At 43.5% G+C, this 21,121-nt stretch overlaps 2 protein-coding genes across 4 annotated transcripts in view; both read left to right on the top strand.

Moving 5' to 3' along the window:
• The first annotated feature begins 1,812 nt into the window (after positions 1–1,812).
• On the top strand, positions 1,813–13,890 carry akap10 (A kinase (PRKA) anchor protein 10). 3 transcript variants are annotated; one of them, XM_049016788.1, is made up of 15 exons: positions 1,813–2,037; positions 4,237–4,284; positions 5,243–5,440; positions 6,890–7,396; positions 7,890–7,988; positions 8,138–8,222; positions 8,540–8,663; positions 9,096–9,232; positions 9,681–9,825; positions 10,136–10,306; positions 10,415–10,524; positions 11,020–11,102; positions 12,009–12,061; positions 12,479–12,612; positions 12,959–13,890. In XM_049016788.1, the coding sequence occupies exons 1-15, from the start codon at positions 2,016–2,018 to the stop codon at positions 13,002–13,004; spliced, it is 1,962 nt and encodes a 653-aa protein (XP_048872745.1). In that variant the 5' UTR covers positions 1,813–2,015; the 3' UTR covers positions 13,005–13,890. The 3 variants fall into 3 exon arrangements, with proteins under 3 accessions (XP_048872745.1, XP_048872747.1, XP_048872746.1); XM_049016790.1 differs by having other exon boundaries at positions 12,479–12,574; XM_049016789.1 differs by having other exon boundaries at positions 11,023–11,102.
• A 1,270-nt stretch (positions 13,891–15,160) lies between these two features.
• The window catches only part of LOC125744692 (LHFPL tetraspan subfamily member 7 protein), a 93,045-nt gene continuing 87,084 nt past the window's right edge, over positions 15,161–21,121 (top strand). Inside the window, exon 1 of the mRNA XM_049016805.1 lies at positions 15,161–16,025. Within this exon, the coding sequence (XP_048872762.1) occupies positions 15,711–16,025 (315 nt within the window). The 5' untranslated portion in view covers positions 15,161–15,710. The remainder of the gene's footprint in view (positions 16,026–21,121) is intronic.

Here is a 21,121-nt window from a genome sequence, read left to right on the forward strand (position 1 = left end):
TGCCGTGGAGCTCTGTGTGATGCCTTGTCTGCCAGGCATTTGGCTGTGTGCAGGAAAACCTAATGCCAAATGACAGAATTATAACTACAGCTGTTAACAAGCCACGATTTTAAAAATGTGCCAAGCGTTTGGTTACCAGCTTGGCAGTTAAGATCATTTGGAATGAGGTCTCCTCTACGTTCTGCTTCATAGTCTCGCTGAAATCTACGACTCCTAACCTCGCAAGATTTCCTGTGCAATTTGCGACATTTTAGTGGATCTGCTCTGCAATGCCCATTATACACTAATAATTATTTTACAGCAATATAATTATTGATGCTTATGATTCTACAAAAAACAACTAGCATCTGTAAGCCATTATTAAAATCTGTTTATTTGTGACATGTTACGGTAATTAGAATTCATATCAGTGGTGTGAAGTTTGTATGTTGGCTCAACAAGTAGATATTTATTAGTGTGCTGTCACCTGAAATTATGCCAGAGGTTTTTGTCTTGTCTTTTATTTGCTTCCTGGATATGCTTGAAGTAATATTCAATATTTGGCTTTAATTTTTATTGAAAGAAAAACATGGGAAATAGTATGTTAACTTCATATCAGTTTTGTTTTGAGTGTTTCATCTCCTGTGCATTTGTGTGGTTCAATTTGACAGAAAAAGTGCTTACCACCACACGCTTTTGTGGAATGTGAATCAGAAATGTCCGTAAACACAACAACTACTCTGTAGCTTCTGTTAATATCCTCAAGTTAGCTTCAGAGCCTTTATAAATACATGATATACATTGTTTTATATTATAGTTTTTTAGCAGCCATCTTCCAACATTCATTATCATTCAAATGTGCTGTCTATTATAAAGAATTATTACATTGTAAGGTTCTGTGTACACTTTAGAAACCCCACAATATCAGATGAATCTTGTTCTGCTCTGGATCTCTTCTAGAACAAACCCAGCAATGTGTCAGAAACACTAATATGGATTATATGCTTCAGGCCAGTATTTTTTATTTTTTTTGCTGCACTGGTGCCCTGTTATGATCAATTGGCTTGTTTTTCAATATCCGTAGAAGGTAGGAGGACAAACGAGGCCCCAGAGTGATGAAATTTTTCAGTTCTTACTTCTTCAAGCAAAATTAGAAAGTTGAAATGCTTATCCACCAGAGAGTTACAGTGATGCTGGAGCCTAACCAAGATAGTACAGGGCACACACTCATACTACAGGCAATTTAGTGACATTAGTTCATCTAAACTATATGTTTTTGGTGAAAACTTATGTGAGCACACATTCTGCACTCAGACCCACAATTCTGGTGTTGTAACAAAACAGAATACGCACTGATCCACCATGCAGTATATGACACATATTGAACATTAATAACATCTTAAAATAAGGATATAAATATCTTTACGATGCTTTTTAATTCATAGACATATCAGAGAACAACGTTTGAAAATGTTTCATTTTCCAAGACAGGGAAACTTTGAAACTGAAGTTCTCCAACAATGATGAAATTCGAATGATTGTGCAGTTCAATAAGTAAAAGGTAGCGTAAAGCAAAAACAAAAATATTCCACGCTCTTCAATGTCATCCCTCTTTTAATCAGTTTTGAATATCATACCACCACGTATGTGAAATGGCTTCGGGGACTCGGGAAATCTTTTAAGACTGACGCAGAATCAGTTTTCCCCTCGTAACCAATGATTGATTCATACGATGCGGGATGTCTAACTGATCTAGCATCAGTTGTTAAATGAATGGTGCAGTTCATGAACAGCATGCGTTACCCATAATGCACATTTTATGGACCGGAAGTGATCTCTTTATTGACAATATGGCGGCCCGTTCTAGCTAAAGAGGAAGAAGGAAGTCTGTACTGTAGCAGTCTGCGGCTTCTGGATTAATTATGCCTAACAGCTTGTATGGTTAACGAGACAAGTAAGCTATGAATGAAGGGAGTTTGGAATTCACGGGATGCGTTCACTAAGCTGAGGGACAAAATCAGAGCACGAAAACAACCATGTCGTTTTTTCGGAGGAAAGGTAAGGAAGTGGGTATTGGAGCGGGGATATTAGCAGGGAGCCTGTTGAGAATGTATGGTGAGAAACCAGGTTGACAGCTCTAGCTGGATATGAAGGCCTCTGAGCTTGATTTTTGTTAATACCGTCACGTCTAAACTTTAGAAACAATAAATAGGTCTAAAATTGTACGATCGTGAACGCATCGTTTAGTTTTAGTTTCTGGCACAGCAATAGTGGCCATATCAGCTGATAGATGCAAATATTTAGATGGCACTTTCATATTTACCAAATCCGCTCGGCTTGTGATCCTTGTTTTATTAGACGTGATTGTATGTAGCGCCTCGTTTTTAAATGAAGGGTATGTCACTGCAGTCATTGGAGTATTGTATCGTTTAAAAAAATCTTCGCTATACCACATAACATCTCATAAAACGCTTTACAAGTGACTCGAGATAATGTTAGTTTCTCTCCTTGCACTGGAACCTAAGAATCATTTGTTTGCATTGTGGCTAAATACATTTCTATCAGCTGTATCTAACTAATAATATATTTAACGCAAGCTATTGCAATTCTACCAATTGCCCCATAGTAATTATCACTTTGTTGTGCAGTCGTGTTAAAAAGACCAGTGTTTTATTAGCTATTTATCTCATTTGTAGCTCTGTGTCATTTAATCTCACATGCCATTGCATCAGCGTCCCATTCGTGTTCTGTGTCAGTGATTAAATTAACCCTCGTATTAAATGGATAAACTTTTACTTTATTAAAATTCATAATTCAATGTATTAATGCGAATGAGTGCTGGTACCTGATGCACCCTGGGCTGCATGCATGGTGTGACAGTTACCTGACTCGCCTTTTAGTTTGCTCATCATCGTGATCTTCTTTCTAGTTCAGCCTCCAGCTGTTTTTTTTTTAAATCGCAAATTGAGAAAGTGTGTGGTTGTGGATTTGCAAAGCACGCCTAACATAATTTATATTGGTGTAAGATTTCGGCCACCGTTTGCTGTATGAATACATAAAACCGAAGTCAGCCGACATGACCTAAAAGTAGAGCGGTATTTAAAAAGCATTATTTCTCTATACGGGTTAATAGGTCAGCTTTGCTAACATTGATTCTGCTTATTAATTGCCAGTGCAGTGTTAAATTTTCACTGCATTTAAATAGTATAAGAATGTAATGTAATGCAGTGACACTTACCGCGCTGTAGTGGTTATTCATCATAGGCCACGTGATGCCCAGAACTGCCCAACGTTTGAATATCACTGGTAGTGACCACTGCTCAGTACAGTATTGTAGATGCCTACTGATTTACAAAGTAAAGTAGACCAGCGTGTCAAATCTGATCTTTGAAAATTTAGGGAAGTTAACAGAGGAGCCAGTTTCTTTGTATGATAGCATATTGGGAAGTTCGTGATTCATTCCTGATACATTCAGGTTAAATAAATACGTTGTATTGATAACCAAAAATTTGTAATTAATATGTGAGATTAACTCATATTTAGTCTGACAATGGCTGCAAAGCGATACAGTTGGAATAGTGATGTTATTCAGCTGTGCATATTCCAAGCGTCCGCACAAACGTATGTGTTTGGGTCCTGTTCCCCTAAGAACAGCCCAAACAAGTACATGGTTACACTGTGAGATTCAGCAGCTGCCCGGTGCTCATTCTGCCAGGACCGGGCAGATTTTCCAAGGACAGAATTGGGAGCAGGCTAGCCTGTGTTCACGCTCCCAGATGCGTGGGGGATCCAGATTGTTCACTGATGGAGCCCCCAGATAGCTGCAGTTTGCCAACACTCATAATTTACTCATTGAATTGAGTCCTTTGTCCAAAGCACCATCCATGTGAGGAAAGGCTGAGTTTAGAGAGCATGGTCAGCCAGCATCCCCAAGTGTTTTTTGAGATAAGAGCCTTGCTGACGGACCCAGTGGTGATATGATTACTTTGCTGGTGATTGGAATCCAACCCAAGGCCTTCTGTATGTAGAACAGACCCCTAAACGACTGGCCAGCACCCACCACAAAGGACACCGTGTTAGATATGTCTGTCCGTTCATAGCTGAACTCACCTTTGATTTCACATTACACTAAATCTCCTAGCTTGATGGATATTTCTAAATACTGTAAATATAAAGAACTTTTTTTCCATAGGTAATGTCAGTCAATATTAAGACTGGAACTAACTATTTGCTTGGTTTTTTAAAAAATTTTTCTAGCAAAAGGCAAGGAAAATGAGAGATCGGCTGATATAAGAACCAGCAGAGGTAAGGAAATACCAGTGCAATGGATCTGTTCATAACAAAACTGAAAGTTGTAAAAATTTCCAATGGTTTAGTTAATGCAGTAATGCAGCTTGTCCTTTAGGAACTGATCACTGATTTATGTGTTAAATCTACTGGTTGTGCTAATCTACTGATTTCCCAAAGAACATCTAACCGGCCCAAACACCTGGTTCTTGGTACATTCACAGTTTATATTAAACTAGTAAACAGGTCAAACTTTAGTATATGGGATGATTTTTTTCACTTGAGGGATATTAGCTTTGCCCGTAAACCAGTGTTTAAAAAGACAATGATGTATATTTTATGATGATGGATTTTCATAGTGGTCCAAAAGCTTTGAGTGCCTGAATATTTTCCTGTGCTGTTTGAGTATTAAGGCAGCCCAATAGATAGGCCTAAAATACCGGACCAAGAGCTCGCAAGAACGGTCGTGTATTCATTTCACAGGTCCCCTCTCTTGGTGCTAACCGGTGTACGTTACCCCTAGTATTTGCTGGGAATGTCAGTAGGGCACTTTTTAAAGAGATGTTTCTGCATAATGATAAAGGCCATCAAATGCAAACGCGCAGGCAACATTGCTGCAAGGTTTGTTGCGTGATTCAAGGAATGCTCACATCCTTTTTCTCAATCACACCCAGAAGAGGGGACCGTCATGCTAGGCTGCTGTTGAAATTTAGGCGTGGCTGGAATTTAGTTGAACTGCAATTGCTGAACAAAAAAGGGTGTCTTTGAGATATGAACAAAGCATTCTCATGCTTAAAATTCCAGGCTTCAGGGTTTTGGGTATTGTCTGGCGAAAGGTGAGTACTTCTTGGTAAAGCTGACTGCAGTTTAATGAGGTTTAACAGCTACTAACACAGTGTGGTCCAACAGTTGTGTCACATGATTCCTGCCTGATTCTGATTGGCTCCGGCTTCCTGTCTTTGTCTTGTCGGTCCAGCCTGCGTTTCCCCCACCTCTGTAGCACCTCCGTCCCCTTCTGGTGGCCGCAATCACCATGCCATCCTGGAGGCGGCGGGACCCAGCCACGTGGCTATCAACGCCATCTCGGCTAACATGGACTCCTTCGCACGTGGGCGTACCGCCATCCTCAAGAAGCAGCCGAGCCACATGGAGGCAGCGCACTTTGGCGACTTGGGTATGGGACCCTCCGTAGTAATGCGTTGATCTGCCTTCAGCCAGTCGCTTTGCATTGCGGTCCGAATTCGCCTGTTAGACTGCAGCAGTGTAACCAGAATTCATGATGGCATGTAACTGCTGGGACGAGGTGTTCTGGATTTTTCTGTGAGCTGTTTCCTTCGTCATGGTGTTCTCGCTCCCAGCTCTGTCATGGCAGACGTCTGGCCCGATTTCACTGTGCAAATTAACACCTCTGATCAGGGCACTGGCAGGTCAAACAGGTCTAGTGCCACCTAAAGGCCGGCAGCTGTGAGATCTGCCTACTGCGTTGTATGCTGAAAATGAATTCCTTTGAATTGGCTCCATGATGCCATGTTTTCATCTCCAGGTTTGGGAGATTTAGAAAAGGGCGACAGTCACTGTTGAGCATCCCGCTGTATAGTGCGCTGAGCGTGTTGTCTAACCACTGGTCAACACAGACCCGTGGCACCTCCCCCAGCGCTCCTGTGGTTAGTGGGGCTTATGCATGGCAGGCAGGTTGTCATAGTGACGCTTTGTTTTTGCTGAAATAAGACTGCAGGGAGAGCCATATTCAAAGGGTCGTGGCCTCAAGTGGGGATGTGCAGTTCGAGTGAAGGAGATTCTGAGATGCTTCCTGGTTCCCATACAACAAATATATAGTGTTCAGCCAGCTGGTTAACTAATGCATTCACTTGCCTGTGTGGTCTCTGATCTGATTTTTAAATCTGTATTTAAAACATCAGTGTCACCAACTGGTAATATGCTTTGGTTGTTATCTTAGCGTTTCATTTCTTCTGTACTTGAATAACAATGTACATTTGGAAGTCGTTCACATCCAAAGTATGCATCAGCAAATGAAATGAAAGTATAACTCGCAGCTCACCGTGTTTATCATTGGTTAAAAACATACATATGTATTCAAAACAGAAGCAAAGCAGTGGGCCTACTCCCCCCCCCTTCCATAACAGAAAAATTTGTTTTTTATTTATCAGATGCTTTTATCCAAAATGACATTTTTTGAGAAGGCAGGGCCAGTCTCTGTACCCCCACTGACCCCCCCCCCCCCCCCGATATTACTGCTATGCCATCACTTTTGAGATGGCAAAGCTTTGATATGTGGCCTCATCTTCAAAGAGTCTCTGGCAGGAGTTTGAAGGGTCTTTGGGGAGTCTGTGCTGCATTAAGGCCACGTCTAGGGATTCATGTGGCCTGCAATCGGGGGTTGAACAGCTGGCTTGTGGCTCAGAATGCTGAGGCTTTAATAGACCAGCAGTTTTTTTTTTTTTTTTTTTTTTTAAATAGAAATCTGCACAATGTCCCGGGTCAGACGGGCAGTAATGTCTGATGTATTGATCGTATTTGAGTGTGACATGTGACGTGTTTACTGTCATTGCAGCTTATGTTCATGTCACGTGTGACTCTGTGTGACTCTCTGACTCTCATGCAGGGCGTTCCAGTGTCAATTACCAGGCCCAGGAGACGCGGTCGCGGCTGTCCAAGACTGTGGAGCAGATCCTGCGAGACAACATGGCCATCCCATACTTCATGCAGTTCATGGAGACGCACCTCGCTGACCATCTGGTCAAGTTCTGGCTAGAGGCCGAGAGTTTCCGCTCCACCAGCTGGACCCGGGTGAGAGCCCATAGCCTGAACTCCATTAAGCACAGCTCGCTGGCGGAGCCTGCATCACCGTCTGCCAAGAGGCCCGGCAGCGATGACTCGCCCGAGGGGGCACCATGGGCGCAGGGGACCGCCCCTCTGAACACAAACTGCCACAGCCCCAGGCAGATGTTCCGCAACCCCTCCTCGGACTCTGATGGGGGGAAGGGATGTGATCTTCAGGGCCACCCCAGGCCAGACACACCGTCCAGGCAGCCATCCTCCCGAACAGGGACACCGTTCAAAACGCAGCCTGGGAGTGCGCTCAAGGATCTCTCTGAAAAACTCATGAAAAGTGAGTCCCCCCACCCCCGGAATTCTCAGCCATACAGACCACTCTATAAAGTCAGGCCTTCCCTTCTTTTTAATATATGTATGAGGTTTTTGGGATTGTGACCATTCCTCAGGATGGCTTTTCATTATTTATACCGACTGCTGTATCGTGGTTGGGTAGAATTGCAATTTTAACACGATTTCAGTCACACGGCTATGACTCGGTTGGTGGGTTAGAAAATCTCTTTGGTCGAGCCTGACGCTCACAGACTAAAGACAACCAAAGAAAGTCAAGACATATTGGGTCGAAAGACCACGACTTGATGGACGATGGGATAATGAGACTGAGCTTTTAGTTAATAACTATGTTATTCAGCTTGTTACTCGGAATAAGAATTTATACACATAGTGATCTGGAGATGGTGTTTGTAAGGGTTTTTCTGGCTGAATGCTGCATTTATTAAGGCCATAAAGCACAGTCTGCGAGCTCTGTACCAGCCTCTCTTTCTCTTCAGGCATAGAGAAGGATGCGGTGAACATTTTCACCAAGTACATCTCACCTGACGCCACTCGCCCCATTCCCATAACGGAATCAATGAGGAACGACATAGTCGGTAACAGTCCGCCGTCTTCACATGTCTTAATTGTGTTACCGGTTTGTTCAGAATCTTTGGTAGTTATTGGCTTAGCCTTGAGGTGACATGAGCCTTCTGGAAGATTCTTACGGACACACTGAAGCTGTTCCTTTGCTCGCGCTTGACAGCGAAGATCTGCGGCGAAGATGGCCAGGTGGATCCCAACTGCTTTGTGATCGCACAGTCCATGGTCTTTGGGATCATGGAAGAACAGTGAGTCATTCTCTGTGGCTTCCCTTCCAGTTTTCCTGGTCGTATCTCACGGAGTTTCTCATTGTGCTGGGGGAGTGTTCCCATGTCATGTGTGGCTGTGGCTGGAGTAGACCTCAGGTGATGACCCCCTGGTTCACCAATAGGGGAAATAAAGTCGACCTGATTACTCTAATTGTACTGCGGGGTCATTGTGCATGCTGGTATTATTTGGCAGGGGGTGACTGTGATGCTGTCAGCGGTACAGAGATACCTGTTCAGCACAGCTATGTGCTGCCTTTTCTGTGGCCACCTCTGATGTATGTGCTCTTCATCCCCAGGCACTTTAGCGAATTCTTGCGGAGTCATCATTTCTGTAAGTACCAGATCGAAGTATTGACGAGTGGCACAGTCTTCCTGGCGGACATCCTGTTCTGCGAGTCGGCTCTCTTCTACTTCTCGGAGGTGAGGGGGGGGGGGGGGGGGAGGAGGGCATACGAGGGAGATTCGCCCGTCCTGCTGTATTTTGTCCCCCCCATATGGACTTGGGAGCGTCACTGCATGGAGGTGGCATTCCCAAGTCACACCTGTTTCTGGTGTGACTTCATGGTGTCAGTGAGACGAACACCTTTTGGTCCCCGAGCTGTAGAGGAACCTGTGACCTACTCTGCTGTTTTACGGTTTACTGATCTCTGTTAGAATCAGCCCTGAAAACTCCCAGCGACGGTGTTTACCGCCACACGTTGCATGAGGCCCCCTGTTAACTGCAAGCAGTCCCTAAACTATATTTTAAATAAGCGCGTCCCTTACTTAGGAGACCATGAAGCAGCATGTTCTGCTAACCAGCTAGTTATGTAAGATCTTCTGAAATGTCATGACCTTTGCTGTCTCCTGCAGTACATGGAGAAGGAGGAGGCAGTGAACATCCTGCAGTTCTGGCTGGCGGCTGATAACTTCCAGGATCAGCTGGCATCTAAAAAGGGCCAGTATGATGGGCAAGAGGCACAAAACGATGCCATGATCCTCTACGACAAGTAAGGGAAGCCCAGGACACATCCACCAATCAGGGCGGGGGCTGCTCTAGCCAGGTCTTACTTTGGGGTCTTCGCATTCTGACTGTCCTGATGGTCTTTGTAGTAAGATTCAGGACAGTTTAGACAAGAATAAAACACAAAAGCAAATTGTGGTGCTTACAATTTAAGACAATAAATATAGGTGGAATTATGAATATTATGAATACATAAAACTGATGCAATATAAATATGTAATAAATGCAAGTGAGCAGTGTGGTATCGTTTGGTATATTTTGTTACAGTTTTGGACTGGACGTGTTTGTGAGCCTCGCTGCAGTGCTCCAGGGATGTGGTGGGATGTCTGATCCACATCCTGTGTGAATGCAGGGCCCTGCCAGCTTCTAGACAGCGAATCGCCAGCGATGGCACCTTGGTTTTCTGGGTATTTATTTCCATGTCCCACTCGCAGGTATTTCTCACTTCAAGCCACGAACCCGCTGGGCTTTGATGACTCCGTTCGGTTAGAGATTGAGTCCAATATTTGCCGGGAGGGCGGCCCCCTGCCCGACTGCTTCACCACTCCACTGCGGCAGGCGTGGACCACCATGGAAAAGGTATGCGCCAATGTGCCCGCGGTCCCATTCCCGCCTCCTCGCCCTTAGGGCTCGTGATGTGTTCCTTGCGACTTCTCCATGGGTGGGCCGCTCTTCCCGGAGGCTGTGAGATGTGAGGCCGCTTTGCCACAACGGTATGATGCAACAGAGAGTCAGAGGCGGCATATCAGCCAGGCCCGGTGTGTAATATCTCAGACACCGGCTCGCTGACTCACTAGCTGGGTTCACTTCTGAAACAGCACGGCAGCAAGTGACCGGTTAATTGAATCACTGCGGGCGGTCAGCTTCTCATAAGCCCTGTCTCCTACAGGTCTTCCTGCCAGGCTTCCTGTGCAGTAATCTCTACTACAAATACCTGAATGACTTGATTAACTCTGTGAAAGGAGACGAGTTTTTTGGGGGGAGCGTGCTGCCCACTGGGCAAGGCGGTGCCCTCGAAGGGGACCGTGCTGTGGGTGGATCCGAAGGACCACAGTCCCAGGTAAACCCCCTCTGGCCGTCACACCGTGGCCTTCTGGGGCTGCGACACCTTGTCTGGAGCAGATATGGGCTATTTGTGACCCATCATGGGGTTTTTGCCTTTCTGCAGCAGGGAGCCAAAAAAGCAGCGGTTAAAATCCTGAAAAACTTCGATGAGGCGATAACGGTGGACATTGCCAGCCTGGACCCGGAGTCGCTGTACCAGCGGCCCTATGCTGGGTAAGTTTACATGGGGGTGCGTCCTCCCCACAGTTACAGCACTCTGTGATTTTTCAGTACTTAAACTGCCCACTTGTTGACAGTTTCACAGCTGATTTTGCCTTTACCTCCACCTGCTGATTAGAAAGTCCCATACTTTTCTCTTGGCCGCTTCTTTGCCAATGGTAGATGGGCTTTTTAACTCGCCAGATGGACGATAGCTACCGCTCGCTGTCATTGGCATGAGGTGTTCACAATGTTTGGTCTGTGTGTCTCGGTCGGAGATTTGGCAGCCTTATTCTCTATTACGGGACCTTGCACCAGGCTTGCTGACATGAACATAGTCTCTCTTCCTGAAAAACAGGCGTATCGGAAAGATGAACATACATGTCCAAGGCTGGCAATGAGCGCGTTTCATCGCCACGTGTCGTATGATCGAGTGATTCTTTCATCTCCTGTGTGTCTTTGGTCATCGTCGGCCTCTGTGCGGAATGCTGATGTCTGCTGTTTCTCCAGTAGGATGACCTTCGGGAAGGTCAACGAGCTCGGCCAGTTCATCAGGGAGGCTGAACCAGAACCAGACGTGAAGAAATCTAAAGGTGACTGAGTGCATTTCCCACCCGCAGTGATTTGGTGGCACCACACAGGAAGGAAAGAGAGGGGAACAATGTCACTTTCAGCTAATAGGGACATTACCTTCAACTAACCTTGTATTTCATTAGCCCTAATTGGGCTGTTAAAAAATGCTGACTTGTGCAGTTGATGTCATTTGTTTAATATAGTGTTATTTAACAATCTATCCATCCATCCGTCTTAGGGCCGGGGGGGGCAGCAGACTATCCCAATATTGTATTCTATGGGAAATTTAGACACCAATCAGTCTATCGGTATGTCTTCGGACTGCAAACTCCACACGCGGGGTGCGACTCAAACCCCCCGCCCTGGAGATGTGAGGCAGCAGTGCTGATCCACCATGCCACCCACCCCCAAATGACAATTAACTTAATGTTTCTGCTGCTCTGATGCTTTTGTGACTAATCATGTCAGCATATGTATTACAGTAATTATTTGGTCTTTAATGAGAATCATCTGTATCATCACACCTCTGGGGGGGAAAAAAATCTCACGAGGCAACTGTTTAGAAATTGTTGCAATTGTTATACATTTTTCAGCATTTTAACAGATGCTGAATCTGGAATTATGATTTAATGAGCAGCATAATTAAGGCAAATTAACGTGAGGGCAACCAGAATAAATATCTAGTGAGCTGATAATTGCCAATGTACTTTTAAACAGTTTTGTTAGGCAGGTTTGAGGACCATCCGTTGAGGCAGGGGCTTCTAACCTTTACAAAAGCCAGGGAGCAGAGCCAGTGGCCCACCTCCCATAAGACAGTGTCATGTAGAGGTTATTATGATCAGAAACACTGACATTAGCTGGAGCGTCTCGTCTCCTCAGCACGTATGTAATATTCACCCCCTGAAGCTCTATTTTGTCTCTTGCAGGTTCTATGTTCTCCCAAGCAATGAAGAAATGGGTGCAAGGAAACTCGGACGAGGTATTCCAGGCCTTGTTTAAATAGATGCTTCATCAATCTCGAAGGAAGTTGCATGTTTGTTGCAGAACAACAGACATGAACATTGAATTAGATTAGATTCTAATTAGATTATATTAAATTCTAATTATCAGTAACAATAACCAATAAGTATTAATTTACAGGATGCTCATTCACAAATTAAAAGCGTAGCTTGACTGTTATCGCACTTTTAGCCCCCTTTTGTATAGCTTCGTTTATTAACAAGCTGATTGTCCACCAGCAAAACATAATCTGATGTCACTGTGGATACACAACCATGCTCACAAATACTTATTTTCTGAACAAAACCACCATTTGCTTTTTTTTATTCCTGAATCGTGAATATGAATGTAGATGTATGATTGTCTGCCTGCGTGTGTACGTTTTCGCTCTCCCCAGGCTCAGGAGGAGATGGCCTGGAAGATCGCCAAGATGATTGTGAACGACGTGATGCACCAGGCAGACTATGAAAGCCCTTACGTGAAGTCGACTAAGGTATCGCCTTTCCACGCCGTCCCTGAAATGACACCGAGGTATGCGCTCGTTAGACGCCGGGGCTTTAAGTCTTACCGCAGACGTCTCCCGCAGGACTCAGTAATTACCGAGTTATGAAAATACCGGGCTTTGCCTGCTGTACGCGCTGAGTGCGATCGCGGCCGGCATGTGGGTCGGCTGTACCTGCGGTTAATTATTCACTTTAAAGCCATGCTGTTCTCTCGTTGGGTGTGCTCAACCTGAATTGTGAATTTGTGATGACCTCTTCTCATCTAACGTTTCTGCGCATGCGCCACAGTTTTGTCGCTTGCCAGTTCATTTGTCACGTATAATTTGTCTATATCTTTAATAAGTGTCAATGACCCCCTTCCCCCATCTCTCTAGCTATGACGTTCCTGACCTACCAAAGGACACTCCGCCCCCCCTCTAAAACCCGGACGGCGATGAACTGCACATTGCATTTAACCGACGTTAACTGTATTTTATTTTAAAATGAAGAGTAAACGAGGCATTCCCTGACTTCTTGCATCATGCTGTGCGTGTGAAGTTACAAAGTGTGCCCCCCTCTCCGCCCGACCCCACCAGCCCTGGCTCAAACACTATGAAGACTTTTCATTGTATAACGTGGGGAAAGTGCAGAAGTAGCGCGAAGAATGGGAGCGTCGAGACTCGCTGCAGGGCACTCCGTCTCCATCAGAAGATCTTCCAGGAAGAAACGAAGGACTCCTCTGAGTCTGCTTTGAAGATGACTCTGACCGTTTCACTCCTCCGTATTCCCGTTACCTTTTTTGTTTTAAGAAGACTATTTTTTAAAGCATTTTAAAGGAGGCGCCGTCGCTCTATGAGTTTCTTTACGGTTTAGCTCTGTACAGTTTTAATTAGAGGCGATCCCTGTGTGTATTTTAAGTATCCACATTGCGAGTTCGCCCCCCCCCTTTCTGCAGCCACCGTATAAGCGTCACTATCATTTACAGTGTTCCCCAACCGCATCTGGAGCAAAGAACTGTAATTGCTGCAAACTCCCTACACATTTCATGTGGTTCCCTGGTCAACTCCACATTTTGAATGTTCCTGTTTTTCCACACTCGTTATTTTCATATATGTCCAAGAATTTCTTTACACGTCTGTGAAATGTTTCATGGTATAGTAAGCTTGGTCGATATGGTAATACTATGAAACACGTTGATATCTAAACGCAGAGAGAAGTCTTTTTTTTGGTACTATGTACCGCCGATATGTTTTCTGATGTATATGTGTACTTAATCTATAATATATTTAAGTTGTGTTTGATTTAAAATACATACTGTTGAAATGTTTGTCGTCAAACTTGTGTTTTTACCAACTGGAGCCTCTTATAGTGTGTTAAATGCGGTAATCCTTGTTTCGTTGAAGTCTAAGATTATGGAAAATGAATCGGTCATAGTAGAAAGATTCCATAGCTGTATTGGTTTATCGGGGCAATAATGTGATAAAGTAATATAATGTCTTGATTCCTTTGAGAAGTGTGAATATGCATTTTTGCAATAATATGAAGAATTATATTATTCTTGCTCAGAAATCGTAGTACGACTCACCTCAGAAATTTCCTTCGGGAATAATAAAGTTTCTATGTATCAAAGGAGATCTAAGGCCATTTTCTAGGCCGCGGCTTTGTTGGGAGATAAATTGGCTGCGTTTGGGTTATATGGGGACGAGGAGACGCTGTTCAACACCCGTGAAGAGGGGAGATCGTGCTACACGGATGCGAGAATAAATGTCTCACGCTTTTCCTTTTCTATAACGGTATTTAATACGCCTGAGCTACGGAGCGGAGGACAAGGAAAGCGTGTTTCAGATTGCTCTGAAACTATTCATGGTTTCATTTAGGAGAAAAAAAGGGCCTACCTAGCCAGGCATTTCGGGCATGGTAACTTTAAAAATTATAACAAATATTTTTGCGGGTAATGCTGTTTACGCCTATTATTTGCGTAAATCATCTGAACGGTTTACCTTAGTTATTAGGCGAAATATGTTATATATGTAGGCTACTTAAATATTACAAATCGGCTATCTAAGATATATTCTGTAAATACATGTTATGACTGAGTAGTACACTATTAAACTGTATTTTACTGTCTATCGTACCAAATCGTATTAATGGGAAGGTATAGCATACTGTTCCTCATATTGGTCAGTAGGGGGTGGAACGGTACAGCGTATGAACCAGTATAAAATATTAAATAGTGGTTTCATTAATCTGCGTAGTAAAGTTAATATTTTAACAGTAGGCAAACACTTATTGCCCTGAATTATGATATGATTAGCAGCAGGGCGTGAATATTTACCTTTGTTTTTATTCGACTCGCTTCGTGATTGATTCCGTAGCCAGGAAATTTAGTTATTATGGATTGGAATTGATGTCGCCTCAGAACTCATTGCAGTTTATTTTTAAGCCGAGGTTCCAGCTGTTTTTCATTTTGTCTTTATAAATTATTTACATGGCTAAATTAAATATACATAAATTAAGTTGAGATTTTTAAATTGTGGGCATGGAATGCTGTGTAATTGAGCGCAAAGGAGACGCCCACTTCTGAGTTAAGAGGCAGCGCAGTGACGGCTCTGTCCTCGCGCTTGCTGCTGCTGCTGCTGCCGCTGCCGCTGCCGCCGCCGCCGCTGCCGCTGGCATCCTGTACTGGGCAAAACAGACCCGCTAAAGATCAGAAAACGAGGCGCATTTACTGCGCTATCGATGCTAACGGACCTAAAAATAACAGCAGCCGGGGTTTCGTTTCATGCAGAACTGGACCTGGGAGAGATACCGTATAGATATTGTGATATGAAGCGCAGCTGCGGCATGACAGCTGCAGAGGAGCTCTGCTCTGCCGGACTATTTACATTTGGGTGTGACAAATGTGTTGTTCCATGCCTTTGAAATTGCAACAGAAATCGAAGATAAGGAGACGGAGGTACTGGATGAAATTGTATGCGGATGGAAAGCGACGGGCCATTTTTGCTTAAAGTTACATTTCATTCGGATGTTTTGATCTTTTGTTTCTTCTTTTCAGGCGCTTCACTGTTTGATATATAGGATCCTTTAGGTTTTTAATGTAACGTATGGGAATTTGTGGTTTTTTCGTTTCCTGGGTGCTCAGAACAAATGCATTCATTGCTGGATCGGAAAAAGAAAGAAGCCGGGGTTGGGACTGATCTGTCTCCGAGCTCGCTGCCCCAAGCTCCGAGGATGTTCAGCTGTGTGGGCTGCTTTTGGGTCCTCTTATCTTCGGCTCTGGTTGCCATCTGTAGTTTTAGTTTCATCTCTCCGGCGTGGATTGTTAAAGATCACCTGAAAAATAAGGACTCCGTGAGCTTCGGCTTACTTTGGCACTGCTCTGAGTCATTTGACCACATGTACAGATGTTATACATTTGGCGGGCTGGGCAGATTCGCTGAAATTCCTTCTGGCTCTTGGCAGGTATGTAAAAATTTGAAGAATCATTAATTCTAACGACAGATGTAGCGTATTGTATTCTTTTGATTTTATTATTATTTGCAAACATTGTTCTCCCACCTAAGTTGTATACGTAGGGTCTATATAGGGAATGGACTTGGTACTTGACTATAGACAAACGTCTCAGATGCTCTTAAATCCAATGTCAATGTGCTACAATGAGAAAACAGGATAGAGCAGGATAGTTGTAGACACGCCCGACACTGTTGACTCTGGTGGAAGACCATGCATACTCTTATCAAGTGTCTTTGTTAGGTATGTGTTGTGTGTGCACCGTAATTCATATCACTATTTTAATTTTAGGGGGTTGAACCTACAAATGATTGTAAAATAGAACGAATATTTGCAATTTAAATTGTGCTCGTATAAAATGAAAGCTGCGATATCATTCAGTAAATGTTGCATTGGGCGCAGGTGGTCTTGTAATTTGCCATTCTTTGAGTAGATTCGATTGCGCTTTTATTATGAGAGTGTAATTTTGGGTCTCTGGTAGAGAAAATTCAGCACTACATGCGTTTGTTATGAATGCATTTCTCTGCTTTAATTTATGAACCTTCACAAGAGTACTTTGTAGGTTCTGTTTTTGCTCACCAGTGAAGCATCTCAACTGCTTAAGCCCCTTAGGCAATATTTTGTGGAGGACTCACGGAATATAAATTAGACCAAAGTTTTGTAAGTTTGGCCAAAGGAGGAAGAATTAATGAGCATAACAGCATGAATCATATAGTTCTTCCTTACCAACACCTACGGCGTTACACAAATTGACCCGTGACATGAACTATACGGACTGAAGATGGACTGTCGTGCAAATGAAAGACAAAATTAAATTGGAAGAGCGCTTTAAACTGACTTTTCTCACCATTAGAGGGCACCATTTCCACCACTCGCTATTTAAATGAACGGCAGTTCTACAGGGGACACTTTTTTTAAAAGATCACTTTTATGCGCTTTGTGTTGTTTGTTCCCAGGCGTTTATGCTTTCGCAGCAGTTAACATCCAGGCGCTGTAATTCTGGCGCATTAGACCTCTGTGAGGATCATTATTTAATTTTATTTATCTCACGAGTGCAATGTTGAATCAGGAATATTGAATCAGAGTTGCGTACTATTCTGAGGGCTGCGAGCACAGCACATGAGAAGTGTGTTCTGCTTATGATGGGAATTAGGTTTTCTGTGAAGTCTTTGTTTAAGCGACGGTGCAACAGCTTCCTTCTGTACTGAACAGAAGTAGACGTATTGAGGTACAACTGTAAAGCCTAAATATCCAAATTCGTCTCAGTTATGAATCTTAGAATCCATATAGGAGATAGTTTGATATTAGGGGACACAACATAATCTAAATGCACAGTTCTGTTTATTAGGATGGGGCGAATTATGCCAAATTAAATATCGAGAGGTAGGAGCCTGTATGCTTTCTAACCAAAATATGGCACATGATACTTATTCATATTTAAATGGAAAGCAGGACCTTTTATTGTTTTCTTAATATGTTGGCAACGGATGAAATTTTCTTAATTTTTTATATTGGTTGTTCTAATGCTAAAGCTTCTTTGTCAGTGGGTATACTCCTCAACAACGATTATAGATGACAAAAGGAACAGTGAAATTAATCGTAGTAGGGACCAGTCGGGCTCCCTGAATAATTTTCATTGTGAGGAGATATTATTTTCCGCTTAAAAAGATATCATTAATAAACCTTCGCTGTCATTATGGGGACAGTGGTGAGACTTTGTGTTAAACAATACAAGGGTACGTTATTTAAAATACATTAAGCAGAAGTTTTTTCGATGCTATATAACAATCAAAGTATATATATCAAAGTACGGATGAGCTGATCTACATTTTTCGGTTGCGATCCGATTCCGATATAGAATGCTGCAGATAGCGATATAGAGCTCTACTTTAATATTTTAATATGATACATATATAATATATAAATATTTTTGCGTCATATCAGTAATATTTTTAAAACTATTAAATACAAATAGAAAAAAGTATGTCAAAAAGTCTTTAAGTAGGTTACTAGAAATATATATGTATAATGTACAGTTCCACCTTGTACATCTTGTTTTAAGCGTTTTAAAGGCATTTGCAGTTCAATTTGAATATCTTCCAAGCGAGGATACGCAAGTGGCGGAATGCTTAAAATGCCCCAGATTTTTTCTCCCTTTGGCAACAGCGTCACTTCGCTGCGATCGCAGACCCTCGTGTATCACAAGCTGTAGGGAGTGCGCAACCCAAGCTAGCGACTCCCAAATTTTTGTTTCAAACAATTTTTCTTTTTTCAAATTATAACGCCTTGTGTTGCACCGTCGCGTGCATTTTGTTTAGTGAGATTTTCCACTAAACCCTGTTTCCACCTCTCAAAACTTTGTTTTTACAAAGAGGTAAAATCGTTGTGTTACTAATACTTCCAGATCGTCTCCCTCTTACCCGAGATTCTTTAAGCTCTTAGTACTGGAAAGGTATACCCGTGACGTCACAGCAGGCGGAAGTCACTCCGCTCACGCCCACTGAGTGGCAAAAAGACTGAGTGGCAGCGTTAGCGACCGGCTTGGAAGGTGCAAAAAAACATCCGAAATGGGAAACCGCTGTCGCGCGATTGATTTAACAAGAAATATGATCTATATTTTTACTACAAATTAATAAGTTAGTATCGGATGTGGATCGGTCATATATGGGCGATATCCGATCCGACTAATATGTCTGGATCGGTGCCGATCAGCGCCGCTCCTCTCTACACGCAGAACACGCGCATAGAGCACCAAGTCAGCCCAAGGCAGGAGAGACAAAAAAGAAACGAGTAATTTTACACCGCACGCGTTGCCGCAATGATTGACAGCACGCAACGTCTGACCAATCAGCGGTCAAATACGCCGAAAGAGGCTGTTCATTTGATTTGTTCCTACTAATAAAGGCTGTAAACCTAAATGGCATTTCGTGGTATAGTCATTTTGTAATGGGGGGCTTAAAATTTCTTTTGCTTAGGGCCGCAGTTTGGCCAAGGGGCGGCCTTGGTGCCGATAACGATATGAATATCGGATCCGTGCACCTCTATAACAAAGGGATAGAGGGGCTGTTGACTTGGTGTTAGGTGGGGACGAATATTTAAATTTTATTTGTTAGAAAGAACACGTCATTTGTAGACCAGCTATTCACCTGTTATTGTGAATTTTTGTGTAATTATTTCAGTTATAATTTTAAGTAGGAGTGTCTCATAGCATTTACATGTGCCTCAGAGAGGTGGATTATGTTTCATTTTGTTCACTGAAAGATTCCAGGGTTGTACTATATTTAGCAACACAGAATCTTCAAACATGTCCATGTTAGGAGGTGTCAGGGCCGGTTTCATGCATTTAGACATGTGAGAGGATGGCTCACGCAAAAACATGCACATCTAATGTAAAAATGCATTAAAGTTTCATTAGGCCTTGTCAAGGTCTTACCACAGAGTCGCTCCTGCAAATGAGCTCTAAGGCTGTTCCAGGCTACTAGTTTAACTGCAGTCTGTCTCTTCACTATGCAGAACAAGGCATCTAGCTGTGCCTGCGTTTATTAACCTTGGTAAATGAGAACTGGACCACATGCCTCTGACACTAGGCGAGCTGGAGAATTTGTCCACATTTACATAGCATCGTCTTGTCTTTGTCTGATTCTGGCACCAAGGCCTTGGGTTCAGTTCCTAGGTCAGAGCCCGCAGTGTTTGTCTGGACCGTTCTCCTGGTTCTGCATATTATCAGATTTACAGACATCCTGCGTACACTCAGACACTCAGGGGTACACAGAGGAGAAGCGAAACCACTCTTTGGTTGTTGACATTTTTGTCAATGAAAAATTGATTCCAGTATAAGAATCAACATTCCTTTTGCATTTGCGAAGCCGGTTTGAAACAGATGGAGCCACATTATGCTATTGAGTTTGGTGCCAAACGATCTGACACCGACTGCATGGTTCTATGGCCGATTCGGAGTACCTGGGATTTTGTGAATTGTGAGAAGTGTTGTGCCCTATTCATCTGCATTTGAGGGAGCATGATTCTGTTTCTGCATAGTGACAAGTGCAGTTTTTTGGCAAATGACCAGGGTGCATATTTTATCAACAATATGTTGACCTTGTCAGCATGTGAGGCAGGGTTCACTATCACGGTGTGGAGGTGGTGTTTTTGCCTACCGGTGAAATTTGACTGAAGTCGTTAGCAGCTTATGTGATTATGGCAGCCAAAAGCGGCGGATCCTCTTACAGTCTATAAACACCTGGGGTGGATTAGCTGGGATCTGCAGCTCTCCTGGCTGTAGACACGACCGGTCTGAGGGAGTCCGCTAATACCGGCACACTCTTTCCTGCGCTGCTGGGATGCTCAGGGGACACCGCATCTGTTTGCTCCAGTTTCCTGTGAGACGTCCTTCCCTACCCACCTCAGCCTTGGTGGTTTTTTTATTGGGTTCTGGAGATTGAGGGGCGTCTGAGCAAATCTGCACAAAACAATATTCCTCCTCACGAGGATCCAAGATGTGAAGGAGACCGAGAGGCAGATTGCGTTTCAGATGGTGTTGAATAGCACACAGGCCTCTGTCATGTATTATAAAACCTATTCAAGTCTGAGGGAGAATTGGCATCATCTAGAATGTTCTTCAAATGGAATTTACTGCCAGGCGCCCCATGGCGGCGACTCTCTCTCTCTTTTTGTTTTCTTACTGTATATTGTATTGAGAGAAGGCAATAATTCATTCTGGCTGGGCATGCTAGGGTCCTCTGCTCATGGAATAAAATCAAAGGTTTATTATCACATAGCCAGCAACCTAATAAAATGCTGGATACTTGGCTGTTTATTTATCTCCAGATAGAAGCCCACATATGAGAGCAAAGAAGAAGAGTGCTATATGTCAGGCCACAGAGGTCAGCCCTTCGATGGTTACATATTAACCTACTCCTTCGGGTTTAACTGGAAACTGCCCCATGGCCGAGTGGTCTCAGGCACCCGACTCAACGTAAACGGCCTTCCAAAGTAAGGGGTATTCTGTTCTCCGAAGTAAGGTGTGGGTTAGAATCCCACTTCTGACA

Source organism: Brienomyrus brachyistius, chromosome 6 (genome assembly GCF_023856365.1).
Source record: "Brienomyrus brachyistius isolate T26 chromosome 6, BBRACH_0.4, whole genome shotgun sequence".
Taxonomy (NCBI): Eukaryota; Metazoa; Chordata; class Actinopteri; order Osteoglossiformes; family Mormyridae; genus Brienomyrus; species Brienomyrus brachyistius.